Source organism: Sapajus apella, unplaced genomic scaffold (assembly GCF_009761245.1).
Source record: "Sapajus apella isolate SASKATOON/1434 unplaced genomic scaffold, GSC_monkey_1.0 scaffold71, whole genome shotgun sequence".
Lineage (NCBI taxonomy): Eukaryota > Metazoa > Chordata > Mammalia > Primates > Cebidae > Sapajus > Sapajus apella.
The window spans coordinates 11,009,271-11,032,606 of NW_022437011.1; the positions used below are offsets into that span (position 1 = coordinate 11,009,271).

The 23,336-nt window shown below is 37.2% G+C and overlaps 1 protein-coding gene and 1 pseudogene across 1 annotated transcript in view; both read left to right on the plus strand.

Moving 5' to 3' along the window:
• Window positions 1-1,682, plus strand: part of LOC116531624 (protocadherin beta-12-like) — a 44,474-nt gene extending 42,792 nt beyond the window's left edge. The window contains exon 2 of the mRNA XM_032250503.1: window positions 1-1,682. Coding sequence (XP_032106394.1) covers window positions 1-270 — 270 coding nt within the window. The 3' untranslated portion in view covers window positions 271-1,682.
• A 17,459-nt stretch (window positions 1,683-19,141) lies between these two features.
• LOC116531595 lies at window positions 19,142-22,215 on the plus strand (annotated as a pseudogene).
• Window positions 22,216-23,336: the final 1,121 nt, after the last annotated feature.

Genomic DNA, 23,336 nt, shown 5'->3' on the forward strand with positions numbered 1-23,336 from the left:
TTGGCCTCGGTGTCGTCGCTCTTCCTGTTCTCGGTGCTCCTGTTCGTGGCGGTGCGGCTGTGCAGGAGGGGCCGGGCGGCCTCGGTGCCCGAGGGTCCCTTTCCAGGGCATCTGGTGGACGTAAGTGGCACCGGGACCCTGTCCCAGAGCTACCAGTACGAGGTGTGTCTGGCGGGAGCTTCTGGGACCAATGAGTTCAAGTTTCTGAAGCCAATATTACCCAATATTCTGAGCCAGGAGTGTAGGAGGAAATCAGAATTTCTGGAATAATGTAGTATCTGAAACTTTAAAATTAATTTTGTTTTCCTCACTTTTCAGTTTGTTTTTGTAATCTTTAATTCCACTTTTTAAAAAAATTTCTACTATTGTCCTTAGTAATGTTACTCATTTCGTTGGCCTCGTTGTTATATAATTAGTTTTCAAATTAATGTATTATTATAAATATTTTATATCAGGAAATTTCATATTTCTGAATAAATTTATAGTATCTATTCCTGAAGGGTAATACGAAATTAACCCAACCTAGTAAACATAACTTTAATTTTGAAAGTACCTTTCACACTATATGATACTACATAAGAATGTATGATTTTTGTAGTCGTATTTCATTTTTAAAGTTTTTTTTTTAGTTTTTCCTATTTACACAGCTCTGACTTTTTGATAAAAGTTTGGGGTGGAATCATTTCACATTTATCTATGTGTAGTTTTTCCAAGCTTCCTACATGGAGTTTTGTTTGTTCACTAAGAATATGGATAATTTTAAGCTATGCTTTTCAAGATCACACTTTTAAGCATTAGACTTTCATTCTAAAACACATGTCATCTCATAAAAATATATCTGCATAATGTATTCTTTCTCATGTAAATTAACATAGAAAAGACTAATGGGTTCTTCCTTATCTCTGTCTAAAGTTATGATCCTATTAAGAGTGCTGGACAGGTTTTTTAATACCCAGATTTACTGTGTTTAAGGTGTTTCTATAAAGCCAATAGACACTAGGACCAAGTAATGCATCTCCTACAATTTCCTGTTGTCACAGCAGGAAAATCTTAACAGAGTTCCAAATTCTGGGCTTAAGGGAGTTTCTGATGGTACAGTATGCCAACATCTATTTGTCTTTGGATTGTGACATTGTTCTGATTGATAAGGAATTTGAAAGAAAATACATTGTAGAATTAACATTAGTTAACCAAACAAAATTTATTTAAAGATATGTTGGTGAAGGAGTTGAATTATTTGAGGAAAAAACATTTGCTCTCTTGTTTGGACTCTTCTCTCACCAGGAGTTTCTGAACTTTGCAGATACTCTAGAATGGTATTGCATGCAAAATAATGACCACCAAGATATTCACACCCTAATGCCTGAAACCTATGAATATGTTATACTGCAAAGAAATTAAGGTTTAAATAGATTTAAGGTTGCCAATTAGCTAAATTTAAAATGGGGAGACTCTCCTAGATAACCTGAGTGGGTCTATTTCAATCAGTAGAAAGGCCAGAAAAGCAGAGTTAAGTCTTCCCTGAGATGAAAAAGAAATTTCGCTTCTGGACAGCAGCTTCAGCTTATGACCCAGAATTCCAGCCTGCCCCTCCCAACTGCCTGCTGTACAGATTTGGATTTGTCTAGCCACCATCCACAACTGAATATGTCATTTTCTTGCAATAAATCAATTACTATACATCTCCTGCTGCCTGTTTCTCTGGCTGAACTCTGACAAAGACAGATTTTAAAACCTGGAAGTGAGTTGCTACTGTAACAAACACCTAAAATGTGCAGGCAACTTCTGAATTGGACAGAGTAGGCAGAGGCTGGAAGAACTTTGGGAGGCATGACAGGAAAGGCCTCGCTTGCTTTGGATAGACTGTTAGTAGAAACATGGTGTTAACAACTCTGCTAGTGAGGACTCAGAAGGAAGTGAGGAGCATGGTAGAGAAATATGTTGCCATAGAGAACACCTACATCGCTTTAAATAGATTGTAGGTAGAAATGTGGATGTTGGCCGGGTACGGTGTCTCACACCTGTAATCCCAGCATTTAGGGAGTCCGGGGTGGGTGGATCACGAGGTCAGGAGATCGAGACCATCCTAACCAACATGGCGAAACCTTGTCTCTACTAAAAACACAAGAATTAGCTGGGTATGATGGCACGTGCCTGTAATCCCAGCTGCTTGGGAGACTGAGGCAGGAGAATTGCTTGAACCCAGGAGACAGAGGTTGCAGTGAGCTTAGATCATGCCACTGCACTCAGCCTGGTGTCAGAGCTACATTCCGTCTCAGAAAAAAGGAAGGGAGGAAGGAAGGAAGAAAGGAAGAAGGAAGGAAGAAAGGAAGGAAGGAAGGAAGGAGAGAGGGAGGGAGGGAGGGAGGGAGGGAATGAAGGAAAGAGAGAGAGAAAGAAAGAAAGAAAAAGAAACAAAGAAGAAAGAAAGAAGGAAAGAAAAAGAAAGAAAGAAAAGAAGGGAGGTAGGGAGGGAAGGAAGGAAAGGAAAGAAAGAAAGAAGAAAGAAAAAAAAGATAAAGAAGGAAAGAAAGAAAAGAAAAGAAAGAAAGAGAAAGAAGAAAGAGAAAGAAAGAAAGAAAAGAAGAATGTTAAAGTCTCTGCTGGTGAGGGTGCAGAAATGAGGAAAATATTATCGGAAATGGAAGAAAAGGGAATCCTTTTATATGGTGAGAGAAAACTTAGCTGAATTGTGTCCTGTAGTTATGTAGCAAGAACTTGTAAGCAAGGAACTTGGAGATTTAGCTGAGGAGATTTTCAGGCAAAGGGTTGAATGTACAGCCTTTTTCTTTCTTGCTGCTTATAGTAAAATGTGAGCAGGAAAAGAATGAGAGGAATTAGATGAGAAGCAAAAAGGAGCCAGGACCTGATGATTCAGACTGCAAAAGATGTTAAAATCAAGAGATTCACTGCCAAGGATGCATGTTCTGGAGAGAAAGCCACAGGCATACCAGGGCAACCTTTTACTACTGCTTTGAAAGAATCAGCGCAGTCAATCACACAGAAGACTCTATGAAGAGACTAGACACATGTTTTTATGTGTGAAGCCAAAAACCCTCCTGTGATAAGTCCTAATTTGGGCTCTCAAACGACAGAGGATTAGTCCCAAGCCTTGAAAGCAGGAGTTTTCCTGGATGTATTGCCACATTCCTTGGTGCAGGTGATTTTTATTTTTACTTTTACTTTTTTACACAGTTGTCTGACTAGGTTCCAAGTTGTCTACTTAAGATGTGTGAGACAGTCGTCAGAGAAGGAGTGAGGTAGGAGACCAGCATGACTTATTTCCCTGTCAGAACAGAATGAAATGAAGAAATTGGCAGGAACCAGCAGGTGATGCACAGCTGAAGGGAAAAAACCCGCAGGAACTAGCAGGTGGTGCTGAAGGCAACCTCTAATTGCCCTCACTGCTCATTAGCATAAGAGACTCCCACCAGCCCCATGACAATTTACAAATGTCATAGCAAGCCAGAAGTTACTGCCTTTTACCAGGCAATGACCTAGAAGTTATTGCCCCTTTTTCTAGAAAGTTCTGAATAACCAAATCCTCAGTTTGCATTAACTCACCCCTTAATTTGCATGTAAGTGAAAGTTGGTGTAAGTGAGTGTAAATACAGTTGACAACAACCCATAAGCTACTACTGCTAACTCTGGATGAACTGCAAAAGGGTTAGCCCTGCTCAGCAAGGAGCAGTCCCTTTCAATAAAAGATCGCTGTCTAACACCACCTGCTTGTCCTTGAATTCTTTTATGTATGAAGCCAAAAACCCTCCTGAAATAAGCCCTAATTTGGAGCCTTGCCTGTCTTGCATCAGTTGTATTGTTTTCCCCGGGGTATTATCAAGGGACAGTACTCTGAATTACTGCAATTAAAATTATAGTATCATTTAGTCATCTCACAATTGGCAAACATATGCAAATAACTGAATTTTCAAGGAAATATTCCTGGCTAATAGCATCTCTCAAAGTTGAGTTTTGGAGAACAGAATGAGAAAGTGAACTGATAAATGTCAGGTGTGCTTTTAAATCTGCATTAACGGTATCCTGAGCAAGATGACTAAGACGTTTATGCAGCAATCCAGAATACCCTGTCTCCATCACAGGCAGGAAAGTAGCAAGGCTAAAAATTTTACTTAGTAAAATTGACTAAATATGGATTCTGAAAATCTTCATAAGCAGATCAGCAATCCAAATGTTTTTGTGGATTATGGCTATTGTAAGGGGAAGTACTAGTTCTCCTCTATGTCACACATAGCACCTAAAACAATTTTGAACATGAGTGACAAGTCATTATTTCTTAGTGAATAAAATAGTTAAGGACAGTGAAAATAAGTTTTTTAGAAACTAGCAGGATAGAGACTCATCAACATAAACAGAGCCATTCATTTTACCTATTTTCTCTCTCAGACTTTAGAGACTTTCTTTGAGATTTCTATAAATCTCAACTTGCCTTTTATGATGTTAATCTAGGGCCATTGACCTTCTTACTTTATTTCCCTTCCTTGCTTTTATTTTCTTCCTAAATGGCAATTGAATATATAGGTAGTTGTGGTCAAATGATAGCATTCACAAGGTGAAAGGTACCTTATTCCAGCAATTGGAAAGTGGAAAATAATTTGAATTTCTTCCACAAATGAATTTAAATTAAGGCAATAATTTTCTAAGAAACCTATTAGCTATGTTTTTGGTATTGTAAACATAAGCTTCAGTGTCCTCTAAACAACTAAACCTTTAAAACCACTACTGAAAAGAGCAACACGGAACTTCTAGTTCTAGTTTGATTACTGTAAACATGGAAATTATGTATCATTTTAGACAATTTAGTTAATACAGCTATTTAAATGTGTATAAAATTATCCCTTTTTGGCTGACGGTTGAATTTTTAGAAAAGGTTTTCTTAAAAGTTGAAAGGTTGGCTGTGCTAGCAGAGGTCTCTCTGGATATTATGAGGTCATAATGGAGTGTTATGAGTTATCTTTGGGATAATCCTCTGAGGGTTTCCTAATCTTATGCAAACACTGTAATGATGTATTTTCTTCACAAAAGAACAAAGGAGACAAACATAATGATTTTTTTTTGCTAATCCAATGCCTGTTCCTGTAAAAATGAATTTCTTTCCTGTAAAATCAATAAAATATAGGCACTAAATAGCAAGCTCCTTTCATGTATATTTCCAATCTGTTAAGGGAGAGGCTTGTGTCTTTTTTCCCAAACAAAGCCAAATAACATTCAATGAGAGTTCACTTTGGCGATGTTTAATGAAAATCTAACTCAGATAGAGGCCTCACTGGAATACTCCATGAACAGAAATGTAATCTGAGCAAAACCCTGCAGGCTTTATCCTGGGAAATGTAACAAAAAATAATCAGAATATTGCCTCTAATGCTGGATCGGTAGCCTGGAAATCACCGCAGAAGTTTTTTACCTATGGGATGCTATGAGAACCCTCTTGCGTCATGTGATCTCAAATGTGAATGAGCAGGTCAAGAACTAAGGATATTCAAAAGATTGAAAATGTCCAAATAGGCAATTCTGAAATACCCCAACATTGTTTGGATATTACATTTGACATGAAATAAAAAGGCATATGCAATACTTTGCCCAAGTTCTGTTCCAAGTTCTCTTTCTGACCAGAAATTTTTATCTGACAATTGTTAAAAATCTGATCCATGCCAGGAAAGTCAGACATTCCAAATTCTAGCAGACACAAAGAATGGAGGTTAAAGATATTCCTGAGCATGTTCCTTGAAGGAACCTTGTGTCTCTCAACTAGCCTGTCCCTAAATGTTATGCCTCAAATTATCACTACTGCCATCAACATTCAGAACCATGTTTAAAAAACATATGCTCTTCTGCACTCTTATATTCTGCATTGAAAATGACTGTTAGAAAATAATACTTCATGGTAACAGAAAATGTACTAACCAGAAAGATCTTTTGCCAACTTAATACCTCTGTTAGTCTTAATTCTTTTAATCAACAGAAACCCAATTCAAATTAGCTCTCAAGATAAAAAACAGAATTTTTTGAGAAACTATTGGGGTATATAATGTAATTTAAGATACGATTGGAAATCAAAACTTATTGAAGGGTAAGGCAGCAACAATTACAAACAAAAACTTAAAAGACCATTTTTTCTATCCTGCTGGTTTCATTCCCTTTTACTGCAGACCAGCTTCCTTCACATGGGGAAAAATGCACTTATATTTCAGGAGCCTAAAAGTTATGTTAATATTATTGTAAGTTTACTCATGCCTTTTCTGGTACCAAGTTTGGAAATACTGGTAGCTAGGAAGCAGGAGGTTTGTGTTTGTTGGTTTAAGAACATGACTGCTCCCATTTGTTTCACGTGAGTTCAGTGGGGTCGAGATATATGCACTCCCTGTAAGAGGGGAGGCAAATGCATATCTGCATGTGTCAGTATTCACCAACACCAATGATTTAAAATTAAGAGTATCTCATTTAATCTTTTTTCCATAATTCTTATGTTTTATGTGTCTGCAAATATTGAAAAAAAATTTTACTCCACAATTAGTGTAACAGATGGTAGGTCAATGACTTTGAACATCCAGGCATTTTTCTGTGTAATGATCATAGGTGACAATGGCAACTCAACATTGCTGCTGAATTTCTGTACAGTGCTAAGCTCACTAAAGAAAACTGATGGCCAGTGAGGACAAGGTAAACTATCTGGAATGGTGGCAGTTGAGGTGCTTCCTCTTAAAATGGAAACTAAAATCAGTGAGGCCTGTGACATCTATTTCTTCATCAAAATCTTCCATAGAACATTCATTTTGGCCAGCACAGTAGCCATTAGCATCTTTTTAAGTGGATGTTTTTCTTGCACACCTAGATGCCCCCTTAATAATATGTCATAGGAAGAGATATAATAGCAAAATCACTTAAATACTTGAATTTCTTGTTGAGCTTTCTGTTTCTGACTATAGTAATCATTATCTGACTGCGGCTTTTGATAACTGTATTGCTTCTGGTTATTGGCATAATCACAAACAAATGAAAAATTCTTGTGAATTCTAGGACTTTCAGAAGTTTGCACCATACTTACAGCCCCCATTATGAATATTAATGGCTGGAGAACAGTAAATACCATTTCCTCTAGGATATTACCATTAGGACCCAGTCTTTAGTAGTCCCTGTGACTTGTGGCAAAGATGGTGATTTTCAAGATAATATTAATTTGTATGCCAAATAAGAGAAGAAAGCTCATACTACTTTTAGATTTGGTCTTTCTCTTGCCTTTTCCAAGTAACATATTTGATTAATTCCTGACAACCTTGTCACATATAGAAATACATGATTTGAAACAGGCCTAGAGATTCCAATGTGTACTACTCCCTTTGTATCTTATTTAACAAATGTCTTATTGGTAAAATCTAGAATTTGAAGGTATCTCTAAAGCATTACTACTTCTGTCTTTCTTAGACTGATCTGGAATACCTTGAGGAGAGCATTACTTCCCATTATCAGCGTAGTCACCAAAATATCAACAAAAATCTATAATAATACATAAATGGTGATGCCTTGAACAATTTTAGAGCACTTTAGCTACAAATACACAAAACCCAGGAGTGGTTTGTATATTTGTGTGTGTGCGTATTTGTGCCTGTATGTGTGTATGTCTCTGGTGGGTGGCTTTATCGGACAGTGGCAACAAGGTGCAGAGATAAATATCAGAGTAATCTTGCTTTTCCAAAACTTTTCCACTTAAGATTTTTTTTCTTTAATCTATGAATGTATCTAATAAAGTTAGCATTGGCAACATATTATAGAAGAGATTATATTTTCAAATGAAAGGAAATTATCTCTTGTAAATTGAACAATCCCAACATTATTGGATTTAGAATTTCGTGGCCTTTTTGGCCTTGAAGGAGCAGCCCAGGGTAAGAGCTGTGAAGTAGGTATGGTAACTTTTACCCCAGTGAGATCAGGAAACAAAGTTGACAATAGGATCTGACAGGATGAGGGTGAGGTTAATGTGGCAAATGTGTGCAAGAGCAAGGTGGTTCCTGTCTTTACTTAAAATTTCATATTTTCTTTCTCATGGGTGTTTACATTACATTTTAATTTTTAGAGTATTGCAACAAATAGTATTTATCTCCAAGTTTTTGGATAATAACTTAAAATTTGCATCTGAGTTACTTGCTTCACCCTTGTCCCAGTTGTTTGTTGTTTCCCACTTACAAGTTCAAATGAACATCACTGTGGTAGCAATGATGGCCACAGCTGGAATTTGAGCAAAGAAATCTGAAGCAAGTCCTATTCTGAATATGGAGTAGCAGGACCAACGATGGAAGAATACAAAGGCATCCAAGCAGATCTCATGAGCTGGAGTCCTGCAGACTGGAAATGGAACAGCACCTGCATGATCATGATTGTCCAGGAAAATTGTTTATATGTTTTTCCTCCAGGTGACATGCAGCAATGTGAAAACTATAAGCTACTAGATAACTTCAGTGTGCTAATTTTGTTCAGAATTTGTGCATTTACATTCATGAGAGATGTTGATCTACATTTTTCTACTTGTAATGCACTTGCCAGGATTAGTTTCAGGGTTCTCCTGGCCTCATTAAATGACTTGGCAATAGCTTCCTCCCCTTCTTTTATGAAAGAGTTTATGTAAGACAGTTATTATTTCTACTTTATGTATTTGATAGAATTTACTGCAGAAGCCAACCATGAATGACATTTTCTTTATGAGAAGATTTTGAATTGCACACTCAATTTCTTAAATAAATATGCTGCAATTCTAATTTTCCGTTTCCTCTTCTGTCAGCTGGCAGCTTGTGTTTTTTAAGCAAATTTGCCTATTTTATCAAAAATGTTGACATTGTCATGAAGCTATTGATAATGTTTCTCACTCATCTTTCAACATATTTAGAATTTGTAGCAAGGCCCCCCTTTCACTATGGCTATTGGTAATTTATGTTTTTCCTCCTTTTGTCTTTATTGGTATTGCTGTCAGTATTTCAATTTTATTAATTTTTAAAACAAACCAAGCATTGGTTTTATTGATTTTCCTATTACTTTTGGTTTTCTTCCTTTTTTTAGAGAAAAAAAAGGCTGGAGTACAGTGATGCAATCATAGCTCACTGTGACATCAAACCCCTAGCCTTAAGAGATCCTCCTGAGGCCAGGCACAGTGGCTCACGCCTATAATCCTAGCACTTTGGGAGGCCGAGACAGGTGGATCACCCACGGTCAGGAGTTTGAGACCAGTATCGCCAAAATGGTGAAACCCCATCCCTACTGAAAATACAAAAATTAGCCAGGTGTGGTGTGGGCACCTGTAATCTCTGATATTCAGGGGACTGAGGCAGGAGAATCGCTTAAATCTGGGGAGCAAAGATTGCGTTGAGCCGAGATGGTACCATTTCACTCTAGCTTGGGCAAAAGAGCAAAACTCTTTCTCAAAACAAACAAACAAACAAACAAACAAAAAACTGCCTCAGCCTCCTGAATAGCTAGGACTATAGGTGCGTGCCACCACATCCAGCTAATTTTTTTAATTTTTGTAGAGACAGTGTCTCACTATGTTGCCTAGGTTAGCTTCAAACTCCTGGGCTTAAGCAATCCTCTCAACCTTCAAAAATGCTGGGATTACAGGTGTAAACTACCTTTTCTAGACTACTTTTTGTTTCTTATTTTATTGATTTCTGCTCTTCTGTTTTTCTTTTATTCTACATACTTTGAGTTTAGTTTTTTTTTCCCAGCCTCTCTGAAAGCTTAGATAGATTCTAATCCTTTCTTTTCTAACATACATTAAAATATAAAAATATATAAATTAAAGGTATACATTTCTTTCTATATATTACTTAAGTTGTATTTCATGAACTTGGGTATGTTGTTTTTATTGCCATTCACGTTGATCCATTATTTGACTATAATTGAGTTGCTTAATTTCTAAATATCCAAAGATAACACTTTTGATATCCAAAATAATTATCTTTTGGTCTGGGAGCATACTCTGTATAATTTCAACCCTTTGAGATTTATGAAGTCATTAAAAATTATTCAGCATGTAAGTTACTATAGTGAGTTCTCCCTGCGTACTTGAAAGAAATGTGTAATCTACAGTTGTTAGTTGAGTATTCTATAAATATTAAATCAAGTCACTTGATAATGTTTTTAGATCTTCTTTATTCTTAACATTCTTTTTACATGTTCTGCCAATTACTAGGAGAAAAGTGTTAAATTCTTCACCTGTGATTGTGAATTTTTTTATTTACTTTCAGTTCTATCATGTTTTTAACCTCATGTACTTTAAAGCTGTTATTACATGCACAATTAATAGCTTCTTGATGATTGACATTCATTATTATAAAGTGTCCCTTTTAGTCTCTAGTTACTCTGTCTGATATTAATATAGTTAGCCCACATGTCTTATACTTAAGATTTGCATGATATATTTTTTCATCCTTTTATTTTCAACCTGTCCTTATATTTAAAAAGCATCTTTTTAAAACAACCTAACATTAAATCCTGCATTTTATCTGGTGTTAATATGTTTGCTTTTCAATTAGAGAGTTTATTTCATTTATATGTAATGTGATTATTTATAATATGATTGTCTCTATTGCAATTTTTATTCATACCCTCCATTTTCATTCCTTTGCTCCTCATTTTCTCTTTTCTTTGACTTGATTACATATTTTTCATATTCCATTGTATATCCTAAGTTGAGTTTTTAGCCACAACAGTTTCAGGAGTGTTTCTTCTAAGGATGACCATATATGGCCTTTTCTTATCATGGTCTACCTTCAATTAGTATTATACAACTTAACCTACAATGTAAAAAACTTTCAATTATATAATCCCCATTTTTTTGCCATGACATAGATGGATCAGCACAAGACACAGGACATATATTTGAGAATTCATATGGTGAAGAACCTCTATGAATATAATCAAACTTGACAATCTCTCAAAAAGATCTTGATATCTACTCTGTAGAAAATACTCCAAATTAGAGACAAAGATAATGAGAGTAATAAACGCGAAAAGACCCCTGACAGATTTCAAATCTAAATGTGCACTAGAGAACTCATGCTGCAGGGAAATTATATTAATTCAGTGAATGCAAGAAAGTCTTCATTGATCTTTCACTTGTTAAAACACACATGGCATCATACACTGGACACATATCCTATCAAAGCAAGGAATATAGGGAACCCTTTATGTGTTCTTTGTATTTTAGGAATCATGAAAAATTTCACGCTGGAGAATAATACTGTGAATATACATGTAAGCAAGCCTTTGTTCATTCTTCATTTATTGATGTACATGTAAGAACTCACAGTGGGCTGGGCACAGTGCCTCATGCCTATAATCCCTGGACTTTGGGAGGCCAAGGTGTGTAGATCATCTGAGGTCAGGAGTTCAAGACCAGCCTGACCAATATGGTGACAACCCATCTCTAATAAAAATACAAAAATTAGCCAGGCATGGTTGTGTGCACCTGTAATCACAGCTACTCAGGATGCTGCGACAGGAGAACTGCTTGAACCCAGGAGGCAGAGGTTGCAGGGAGCAAAGATCATGTCACTGCACTCCAGCCTGGGTGACAGAGTGAGACTCCATCTCCAAAAAAAAGAACTCACAGTGGAGGAGACATAAGAAATGTGAAAAAGCTTTCCATTTCTTTAATTTCTTAGAAAACGTGAAAACTATCACTGAAGTAAAATCTTACTAACATAAAAATGTGTAAAAACATTCGGTTGCCCCTAATCCTTTAGAGCATATGTGATAACTCATATTGTAATTTACCTTATGGATATAAAAGAATGTAGATAGCCTTTATTTCTTCCACATCTCTTACTGTGCTTGTAAGAACTAACATTGGAGAGAGGATTTATGAATATAGAGAATGAAGAAAAGCCTTCATTTATTCCTCAAACTTTCTGTTTAAATGAGAGTAAACCAAAAAAGAGCCCTATACATGTAAGAAAAATGGCCAAGTATACAGTTTGCCCCTCTAATCCCAGCTACTCAGGAGGCTGAGACGGAGTTTCACTCTTGTTACCCAGGCTGGAGTGCAATGGCGCGATCTCGGCTCACCGCCACCTCCGCCTCCTGGGTTCAGGCAATTCTCCTGTCTCAGCCTCCTGAGTAGCTGGGATTACAGGCATGCGCCACCATGCCCAGCTGATTTTTTGTATTTTTAGTAGAGACGGGGTTTCACCATGTTGACCAGGATGGTCTCGATCTCTTGACCTCGTGATCCACCCGCCTCGGCCTCCCAAAGTATTGGGATTACAGGCTTGAGCCACTACGCCCGGCCTGCCCTTCTCTTTTAATAGAAATGTGAGTATAAACCCTGTAAACAGCCTCTATGATTATAAACAATATGAAAAATCCTTCATTTATTCTTCATATTTTGCCATACATGTGATAATACACATTAAAGAAACATTATGTGATGGTTATTTTTATGGGTCAATTTGACTGGGTTAAGGATACCCAGGTAGCTGTGAAAGCATAATTTTTTTTTTAATCTGTCTATGAGGGTGGTCCAGAAGAGACTGACATTTGAATCAGTGGATTGAGTAAGGAAGATCTGCCCTCATCCAGTGTGGCTGCACGCCGTCTAATCAGTTGAGAGCCTAGATACAATAAAAAGGTACAGGAAAGGTGAATTTTCTCTCCTTTCTCATTCTGATACACCTATGTTTTCTTGTTCTTAGCTATAAGAAGTCCAGATTCTCTGGTCTTTGTACTTTGAGACTTATACTGGTGGCCCTCCAGGTTCTTGGGCCTGCAGACTTGCACTGAGCTATGCCACTAGCTTCCCTGGTTCTCCAGTTAGCAGATGACATATCATAATATGATATGAGACTTCTCAGCCTCCATAATCATATGAGCTAATTCCCATAATAAATTATCTTTATCTCTCTATCCATCTATCTATCTTCTAATGGTTCTGTTTCTCTGGAGACCGCTGACCAATAAACACATTGAATGAATGAAGTGCAGAAACACCTTCAGCTATTCCTCATCCCTTACAAAACAGTGTGAGAACTCACACTGAAGAGAATTCTATTAGCATAAGGAGTGTAGAAAAACCTTACCCTGGGTCTATTTTTTCAAATTGAGGCACAATTCACATTAAAAAGAAACCACATAAGAGCAAAAAGTGTAGGAAAGTGTAATCCCTCACACTGTAGTACACATGTGAGAACACATACTGAAAATAAATAAATGTAAATAATGTGAGAAAACTTTCAAGTATTTTTCATGCCTTAGCAAGTGAGAACTCATACTGGGAGGTATGACTATAAGGAATGTGGAAAATCCTTTAGTTTTTTTCTCATATTTTCAAAGACATCTGAAAATTCACATTGGAAAGAAACTCAATGAATGTAATTCATGTGGTAAGGTCTTCAGATACATCTTTTATTATACATAAAATTGACACCGGAAGACAAATCTTTAAAATCTTGTAAATATGAAAGTGCTTTATTACTATCTCATCCTAGAAGTGAACCCCAGCTCTTAATTTATAGTTTTTATTTTCTAATAAAAACTTTCATGATGACAACTATTGCTCCCAGAATCCTTTCAATTATCTCATAGAACTTTTGATACACATTATTTTTATTATAGTTTACTTATAAGAGTCTAATTTCCATTGTGCAGTCTCCTTGGACCTATGGCTGAAATAAAATAATTTAAAATTTATCTTATTATTGTTTCTAATTAATCTTCACTACAGTTAATGCAAGTGGTCATTGTGCCATTGACTTTGGTATTTTGAGGGTTTCTTTTTTCTGACTTGCCATAACAGATCCTAAGATTTGCTTACCTGATATCTACCCTGCCCTTCTTCCTAAGAAAACTTAGAATTTTTCAACTTCACTTTTGAAAGAAGTATCTTCAGCAGATTTTTGCAGAGAGTGTACTCTACAACTAATTGTTTTGGTCAATATAGTTGGTAGGAATTTAAAAATGTGCCAAGTTATTGAAAAATGACCTTTTCATCTGACCTCTGACCTGGTGATTTAGCCTTCTGTATTTTGCTGTTGCTTCAAGTTGAACACAGCACTTCAAGTTGCAAAGAGGGAGCTTGCAACCATGCGGATGAAAGTTAGGGGTAATGATGATTGTGCTGGACTGTGTTACATGGCTTAGAAATACATTTTCCAGAATCTTCTTTGCTGTATGGTTCATAGGTTAGAGCTGAACAAAAGAGGAAACTGAATGACATTTAGAATGAAGAAATAAAATAAAAGCCATAAATCTCAAAAGGATGTGGCAGTAGCAGATTGACAAATAGATCTAGAAGTACTCATCAGTTCCAAACTTTAAGCATGCCTTCTTGACTACTGGTTGTGTTGAACAACATCAGCACTGAGCCAACCACCTAAGCACTTAACTTCAATTCCCTCAGAAATGGTAGTTTCCAGGCTGGGCACAGTGGCTCACACCTGTACTCCCAGGACTTTGGGAGACCAAGGTGAGTGGATCACTTGAAGCCAGGAGTTTGAGACCAGCCTGGCCAACATGGTGAAACGCCTTCTCTACTAAAAATACAAAAATCAGATGGGTGTGGTGGCACACATCTGTAACCCTAGCTACTCAAGAGGCTGAGGCAGGAGAATTGCTTGAACCTGGCAGGCAGAGGTTGCAAGTGAGCTGAGATTGTGCCACGGCACTCCATCCTGGATGACAATGTGGGACCATGTCTCAAAAAAAAAAAAAAAGAAGTGATAGCTTCCACAAACATCTCTATAAGCTCGTCATCCTTCAAGATCTCGCTTTGGTGGCTAAACTGGCATAGCTGCCTGCATTTCCTTGCAAGCTTAAACCTTTTCATTCATACCACTGTTACAGAATTTCATGATTAGAAATTTTAATATTCTTTAATATTCTTTAATATTCGGACTCCATTTTCTCCACATTTATCAAAGGTCTAATTTTTATGGTGAGCATGCAGTTCCCATAATACTTCTCAAGACTCTGTTTCTCTAAGTCATACAATATTGCAGGAAAGGTGAATAAATAAGTACCTTTATTCCCCATTGCATTGTTCAGTTTCTACACCACCCTTGCCCTACCTATTTCTGGACTGTCTTAGGAGAAAAATCAGTACCTTGTTGATTTGTGGAGGATATCTTGGGAGTTTTCTGTTATTCAAAACCAAATAAAATCCCTAAATAATAAATGTAGTGTGTGTTAAATTAAAACAACCAACGTAATTCATTGTATTAACAAAATAAAGGAGCAAATTTGAATTATCTCAATAGATACATAAAAAGTTTTTTTTTTAAATTCTAAATGGGCCAGGCATAGTGGCTTACACTTGTAATCCCAGCACTTTGAGAGGCCAAGGTGATTAGGATTTCTTGAGCCTGGGAGTTCAAGACCAGCCTGGGCAACATGGCAAGACCCTGTCTCTACAAAACTAAAATTAAAAAATTAGCCAGGCATGGTAGTGTGTGTCTGTAGTCCCAGCTACTTGGAAGACTGAGGTGGGAGGATTGCTTGAGCCTGAGTGATCAAGGCTGCAGTGAGTGCTGATTGCACCTCTGCATTCCAGCCTGAGTGACAAGGCAAGATTCTATCAAAAAGGAAAGAAAGAAAAGAAATGAAGAAAGGAAGGAAGGAAGGAACGAAGGAAGGAAGGAAGGAAGGAAGGAAAAGAAAAAAAAGAATAAAAACCAAAAATATTACAAATGTACTCGTGAAAACTTTCAACATATCTAGATGAGAACATCCTTACACTGATTTTTAAAAATTTACAACTCACCATCATACTTAATGATAAAATGCTGAATACTTTCCCTTTAAGATTGGAGTCAAGATCAGAATATTCTCAATGTTTCTATTCATTATTATGAAAGAACTAGTCAATGCAAAAAGGCATGAAAATAAATATAAGGCAAAAAAAGATGCAAATGGAAAAATAGTCTTTATTTACAGATGACATAATTGTGTATATCGAAAAAACCTACTGCAATTAATGAATAAATTCAGCAAGTTTTCAGATATAAGTTTAATATACAAAAATTCACTGTATCTTTTTATAATCAAAACAAACACATGGAAAATAAAAATGACAAAGTGCCATTTATAGTAGCATAAAATGTAAATAATTGGGAATAAGTTTAACCAAAAATATGCAAGCCTTTTACACTTAAAATTACAAAACATTGCAAAGAGAAATTGAGAAGACTTAAATAAATGAAGAGATATGCAATGATTGTGGATTGAAAAGCTCAATATTTTTAGGATATCCACTTTCACCCAAGTTGACCTACAGATTTAATGAAAGCCCAATCAAAATCCAAGCAGGCTATATTGTAGAAATTGGCAAGTGACAAGCAGCACATTATCTATCTATCTATCTATCTATCTATCTATCTATCAATCGTCATACACACTAAATATATAGATTTGTAAGAAATATTATATGTCTGCATATACCAAGACAGTGTAACCAAGACAGTGAAGTGTTGGCATCAGGATGAACAAATAAACTAAAAATCATCTTTAGTATAATTCTAATTATTTGAAGGGAAAGTAAATAGCAAAATTTTTTTCTGTCTAGTATTATTTAATAATCATGGCATTCATGGACTTGTTTTAATCAAATATACACTTTTATCCATTTTTGCTAATTAAACTATTATGATCATTATGAGACCTCTTAAACTGGCTTCTGTGGCCTTTTAACTCAACTCTATTTTGATACCGTCTTTGCTTTCTGGCAATAACAAGAGGTCACAAAATTATTACATTTTGTTGCTGATCCAGACATGTATTTGACTATCCTTACAAAGAGCCCTAGTTTCTTTAATTAAATAAAGATATTAGAGAACAAAATCTTGGCACCAGATGGTATATAACATACTTGTTTTCATGGGCTAATAACTTTTGAAAAAAATTTAGGGAACAAATATAGTCAAGATACATTTTAAAGGTGCATATTTGTATCTTTTTACCTAGTTCTGATGTATTTTATGTACATACTTTATTTTAAAATACTTCTTCCAAACTATAACACAATTAGCTTTCTTATATAATTATCTGAACCATACAATTTTTTTCATTGAAAACCTTGATTAAAACTAACCCAATGATTTGATTAGTGTTTAAAATCTATTAAAATTAATTCCATGTCAAAGCTATTATAACACTAGTCATACATTTTTTGGATGAGTAGTAATGTTTAACATTACAATTATTTATTATGACACCTTCTGAGCATATCTTACAAATGATATAAAGTCAACTGTGCCTTTAATTATATGTAAGTTTTAAATTTTTACTGATTATAAAAAATTTTTTTCTGATATATACTTTAGTACAATCTTTACTTTTGTTTTGGAGGTAACAAAACTTCAGCTTATTATTCATATTTAGATAATGCATATCTGCTATTGATTCTTAGTAGATATCAGTGTTTAGGTAATGGAAGGCACATGAAATCAGCTGTACCAGACCATATTATGAAATAAGAAGAAAACACAAGCAATTTGTTCTCTAAAGTCATGCACAGGAAATTCATGTATCCAGAACTTATCTCACCCATACTAACTTAAGAGTTATATGTACCTTAATTCTTGCTAAGTAAACCCATTCAGTATCCCATTGCTTATAAAAACAGATAATCTAGGAAAAATTACCAGTTGAATTCAAGGTTATAGTCCAAAAAGAATGAGCAAAAATGCATGTGTTCCTAAAGCACACAATTTAGTTGAATCCAATTTACTTTTATCCTAGATTTTGTGACAATAATAAACAATTTGAAAACTTCAGTGTCTTAATGAAACAGAAGTTTATTTCTTGCTCATACAAAAGTCTATTTTAGTCCAGACAACTCTTCAGGGAAACTGTCCTTCATGTGATAGATCAGCATTCCAGGCTACTTAGATCTTATGACATTTCATCATCAATATGTTCTTCCTCAAATTGCCGCAGCAGAAAAATGAGTTAGAGATTAAAATATCAGCAAACAAAAACTTTCTTCCTGAAATGACTCAATACTTCCACCAGCAAAATTAAGATACATGGGGGCCAGGTGTGGTGGCTCACACCTGTAATCACCAGCACTTTGGGAGGCTGAGGCGGGTGGCTCACCTGAGATCAGGAGTTTGAGATCAGCCTGATCAACATGGTGAAACCCTGTGTCTACTAAAAATACACAAAAAATTAGCTGGGTGTGATGACACATGCCTGTAATCCCAGGCACTTGGGAGGCTGAGGCAGGAGAATCGCTTGAAGCCAGGAGGCAGAGGTTGCAGTGAGCCAAGATTGTGCCATTGCATTCCAGCCTGGGTGACAGAGTGAGACTTCATCTCAAAAAAAAAAAAAAAAAAAAAAAAAATACATGGTTATGCCTCATTTGAAGGTGACAGAGAACTTCAAACCTCCTGCGTACCTAGAAGTAGAGAACTTGATATTGGTAATATTGTCAAGAAAAAAATCATAGTAAGAATGCATGCCACTCACATAAGAAGGAAGATATAGAAAAACATGATGTGAAAGGTTTGCTTTAAATTCCCTTTTGACTTTTAGAGCCAAATTGCAGATCCAGTTTTGTAAATACAGATGTTTTACTATTTACATTATTTATACATTTTGAGGCAGTTTTGTGTTGAACTCCAAAATTGTCTTATTTTAAGTCTCTACAAACAAATACAGTTATTTGTTTATTTAGTAATAGTTTAGTCTTAACCCAAAATAAAAATTGTAAGAAAATATTAGAATAAACCGAGCATAATGGCTTAAAGCTGTAATCCAGTACTTTCGGAAGCCAATGCAGATGGATCACTTGAGGCCAGGAGTTTGAGACCAGCCTGGCCAACATGGCAAAAACCCATCTCTACTAAAAATACAAACATTAGCTGGACATGGTGTTGCATGCCTGTAGTCATAGCTACTCAGGAGTCCGAGTCACAAGAATCATTCGAACATGGGAGGTGGAAGTTGTAGTGAACCAAGATCTCACCATTGCACTCTGGCCTGGGTGACACAGCGAGACTCTGTCTCAAAAAAAAAAAAAAATTAAAATGCCAATGATTACTATGTAAAATTATTAGAGAAATATTTTGTGCAGAATTCTTCACATTTTAAATTACATATTTTAAAAGAACATCTTCCTTTAACAAAAGAAGTAGAGGTAATCTGGTTCCTCTCTTTGGCTCAAAAATGCAATTTGTGGGCCATATTGTAAATAATGTGAGGAATACTGTATTGGGTCACTCAACCTATATTCTATCTCCTTCCAGTGAACTGAAGAAGACAGCAAGCCAAACATCACATTTCTGAGATACCTTTACAGCTAGAAGTGTGAATTCAAATTGACTTCCACCAATTGGACACACATGCAAGTTTAAAGGCAAAATCCTTTCTTCTGCCCATCTTACCTGGAGTTCCCCTAAAACAAGACTCCACAAAAAGGTCTTGGTTAGAGAAAATTTGTTTGGGACGTGATCTCAGGAATTACAGGAAGAGAAGGAAAAAATGAGACAAGTGAGGAAAGCCACTGAAAAGTAGGACAATAAGTGGATTATCATGGTGTACATATAAAGTTTAATTCCACTGAAACTCTAACCAGGTTGACTGTGTTAAGGAGTTTTCCCATAGAGGGACACAGTATTTATCCCATCAACTTTCAACCTTCATTGGTTGAAGGTTTATCTGAAAGATATTTAATTCCTTGAATTTATTAGATGTCCTGCTTGTGAGCTGAGAAAATTTTTATGGCACCATTGAAACCTCTCAGGCAGTAAAACAAGTTCTTACAGTAGAACTGAACAGTGTACCAGAAATATAGCAGAAATAAAACTGAACTTTAAGATAGGTCAAAGGGCTATGGATAGGACCATCAAAAGCATCTACTATAGACCATCTGTTTTACCACTCAGTCACTTGTGCCACACATTGAGTCCACTCGTGCCACACATTGAGTCCACTCTATTACTGATGCTTCAAGGTAGCAACTGGCCACAAAATATTTTTTGAAGACTAAAATTAAAAGGTTTTCCAGACTCCAGTGCTATAGCTAGTCCTAAGACTATCCTTGATACCCATTGTCTTCCTCCTCTGTCACGCACTTTAGGTTCGCCTCATCTATGGCACGGTCTAGCTTGCTTGCTTGGTATGGTAGGCCTTTACCCCTGAGGTACCTGAGCTTCTGAGACCTTGCTATTATCAGGTATGGTTGCTGCAATTGCCTATTGACTGTTATCAATAGGCATGGAAGCAGTATGAGATACCCAGCAAGCCTCCTGAGTTCCACATATGGTCTTCCCAGTCTTCATTATAAAGCAACATCCCTAGCTCCTCAAGGTAATCAAGGTCCAATTATCTTACTGTGCTAGTAATTCATTTATTGGATCCTTGTATACTGGCATGAGACACCCAAAATTATCAGGAACAAGTCATAATTTTAGGTTCAGCGAAACAGTTACTGTGTATCTTGATGGAAGCATCATCCTTTCGGGGTAAGGACCTCTAATCATATAGCCTAGAGTTGTGAACATTTTAAACACACATATTTCAAACAGTTCAACATGATCATAGATGAGAGGGGCCAGTCCTGCTTTCATCCTTTAATTTCCATATATTCTATATTCTATAGGAAGATGTGTTGTTATGAACAGCTAGAATATATAGGTAACATATGTATTAGAATAACATAATGGCCTTTGGTTCAATGGACATACAGAATCAAGGAGGACAGTGCCCCAGTCATTCAGGGGCACTCATGCAGAAGCAGCCAAGAATGTGCTGAACAATATTCGCTTCGATCCTGAGAAGCCACAGACACTGAGACTAGAGTTTGCCAAAGTCAACACCAAGATGGCCAAGAGCAAGCTAGTGGCAACTCCAAATCCAACCAACGTGTACCCCGCCCTAGGGGCACACTTCATCGCATGGAACCCATATGACCTGATGGGGGCTGCTCTGATCCCTGCATCCCCAGAGACCTGGGCCCCCTACCCTTTGTATACCACAAAGCTGACCACAGCCATCCCCCATGCTGCATTCACCTACCCAGCTGCCACTGCTGCTGCTGCCGCCCTCCATGTTCAGGTGCCCTGGTACCCTTCCTCTGACACCCCCCAGTAAGGATGGAAGTATCCTAAGTTTTGTTGGTTCTTCAATCTGGTCACCATGGAGCGGGTTCTGGGAATCTCTGGTGGTGCCTGGACAGGTGCCCTGAGCTCCCACCGCCCCCAGGAGGCCTGTGCAGAGCTACCGCTACACCAGAGACTGTGAATCTTAAGCCTGACTCAGTGGACTGCTTCCTGTTTCCCCTCCTTCCTCTTCCTCAGCCCTGCTCTGCATCCTCAAGCCTTTCTCCAATGCCTACCAGGAGGATTTGGGGACCTTCTCACTGGGGCACCCAAATCCAGCTCAGAGGCCTCACTAGGACCCAGCAAGGTTTGACCTCCCACCCAAATTTGCTTCTGTATCTTCCCCTTGAGGAAATGAGATGTTTAATTTGCATGTTTTCTGGTGTGAATTAAGACACTTACACTTGAGTATATATGAGTGTACAGTTTGTTTTCACAGTGTCATCACAGCAACAGGCCCTGTCTCCCAGTGAGTCATCCTGTCTGGCCCCTCTCTCTTCACCCCACTCCAGCACCCACTCCAATTTAGGGAGGCCCAAGTCCCAGGGCCCCACACACTTCCAGGCTCAGCTCCAGCCACTAATGAACAGATAGATGGGTTTGCTCTTTCCTTTCAAATTGGGTTCCTCTGCTCTCATCTTCTTGGATGGGCCAACAGTCATAAGAAAGCCCTCTCTGCCCGTTTTGTTCATCTCTCCACAGCACACCCTTGAAATCAACCAAAATGTGAAAAGTATTTTTGTACCCTGTGTAACAAAATATTTATGAATCAGAAAGGATTTTTCATGTGTGTACCATTAATTATTAAGGTGACCTTGTTAGCCCTGTCAGATAAGTTTAATGTTTAGTTTTAGGCATGAAAAAGAAAAGCGTTTCCATTCTTCAGCAGTAAGCCTTTGTGTCAGGCATTTGTTTAAGAAAAACGAAATGAAGGAAACATTGTGCAGTGTTTTTTGTTTGGTAGCATATCAGTGCTGTAATGTCAGCCACAGCTATGACTGTCTTGCCACTTCAGACTTGAGAGACTAGATGGCTGTTATCATTGCTGATCCTGTGAGAATGTGAAACTGGATAATATATGAAATGCAAAATAAAACAAAATCGAAATGAAAAAAAATACTAATGCCCCTTCATTAGTGCATCCCTATTTGCATTAGCGAAGTAAATGTATGGGCCGGGTGCAGTGGTACATGCCTATAATCCCAGCACTGGGAGGCCGAGGTGGGCAGATCACCTGAGGTCAGGAGTTCAAGACTGGCCTTGCCAATGTGGCAAAACCTCATCTCTAATAAAAATACACAAATTAACTGGGCATGGTGGCAAGCACCTGTAATCCCAGTTACTTGGGAGGCTGTGGCAGGTGAATTGCTTGAACCCAGGAGACAGAGGTTGTAGTGAGCCGAGATTGTGACATTGCACTCCAGCATGGGTGAGAGCAAGACTTTATCTCAATAAATAAGTAAGTAAGTAAATAAATAAATAAATAAAATGTATGAAAGTCTATGGACTCTCCTGAAGAAAAGACTCTGCAGATGACTTTTCTAATGTTACCTAATAAATCTACTGTAATATGTTTGATTCTTCTGACTCCTTCAGTACTCTCCAAGGCAGTTCTGATATCTCCAACTTGTTCATTATAGCCCATCATTACGCCCAAGTTTCAAGAGGACTAAGCTTTGTAAGAACTAATATGCCCAGCAATGTATTAGTTCTTATCATAGGTGTTATTGCCAGGAGGCAATTCTGAAGTACAAATCTGAAGTCAAGAAAGAGCATCTTCATACCCCAAATGTTCCTCTATCCAGCAGTGTATTACACACACACACACACACACACACACACACACAAATTTATGTTGAATATTTCCAAGCATAATCCCCAGTATATCCGGGTACATATTAGCCATGCCTTGTAGCTTCTCTAGTGAATATGATTTTTTAAAGTTTATTTTCTAATGAATAAGATTTATTTTTCTCATCAGCAGGAATTGTACTTTCCAGCTTAAATCATTATTTAATGTTAGTTACAGGTGTAAAAGCAGTGGGGGCAGGTCTTGAATAGGATAACTTTCATGTTGCAAGGCATTAATATCAGATGAAGGCTTTACATTGTCTCCAAGCAATGCAAGGCTTCATTTCCCTAGAAAGGAGGACTCATGGCTAGAAAGACTTCAAAGGAATCTGAGAATATAAGTATCTCAAGTACATCCAACCAAATGTCCTCACCCCAGGACTCAGG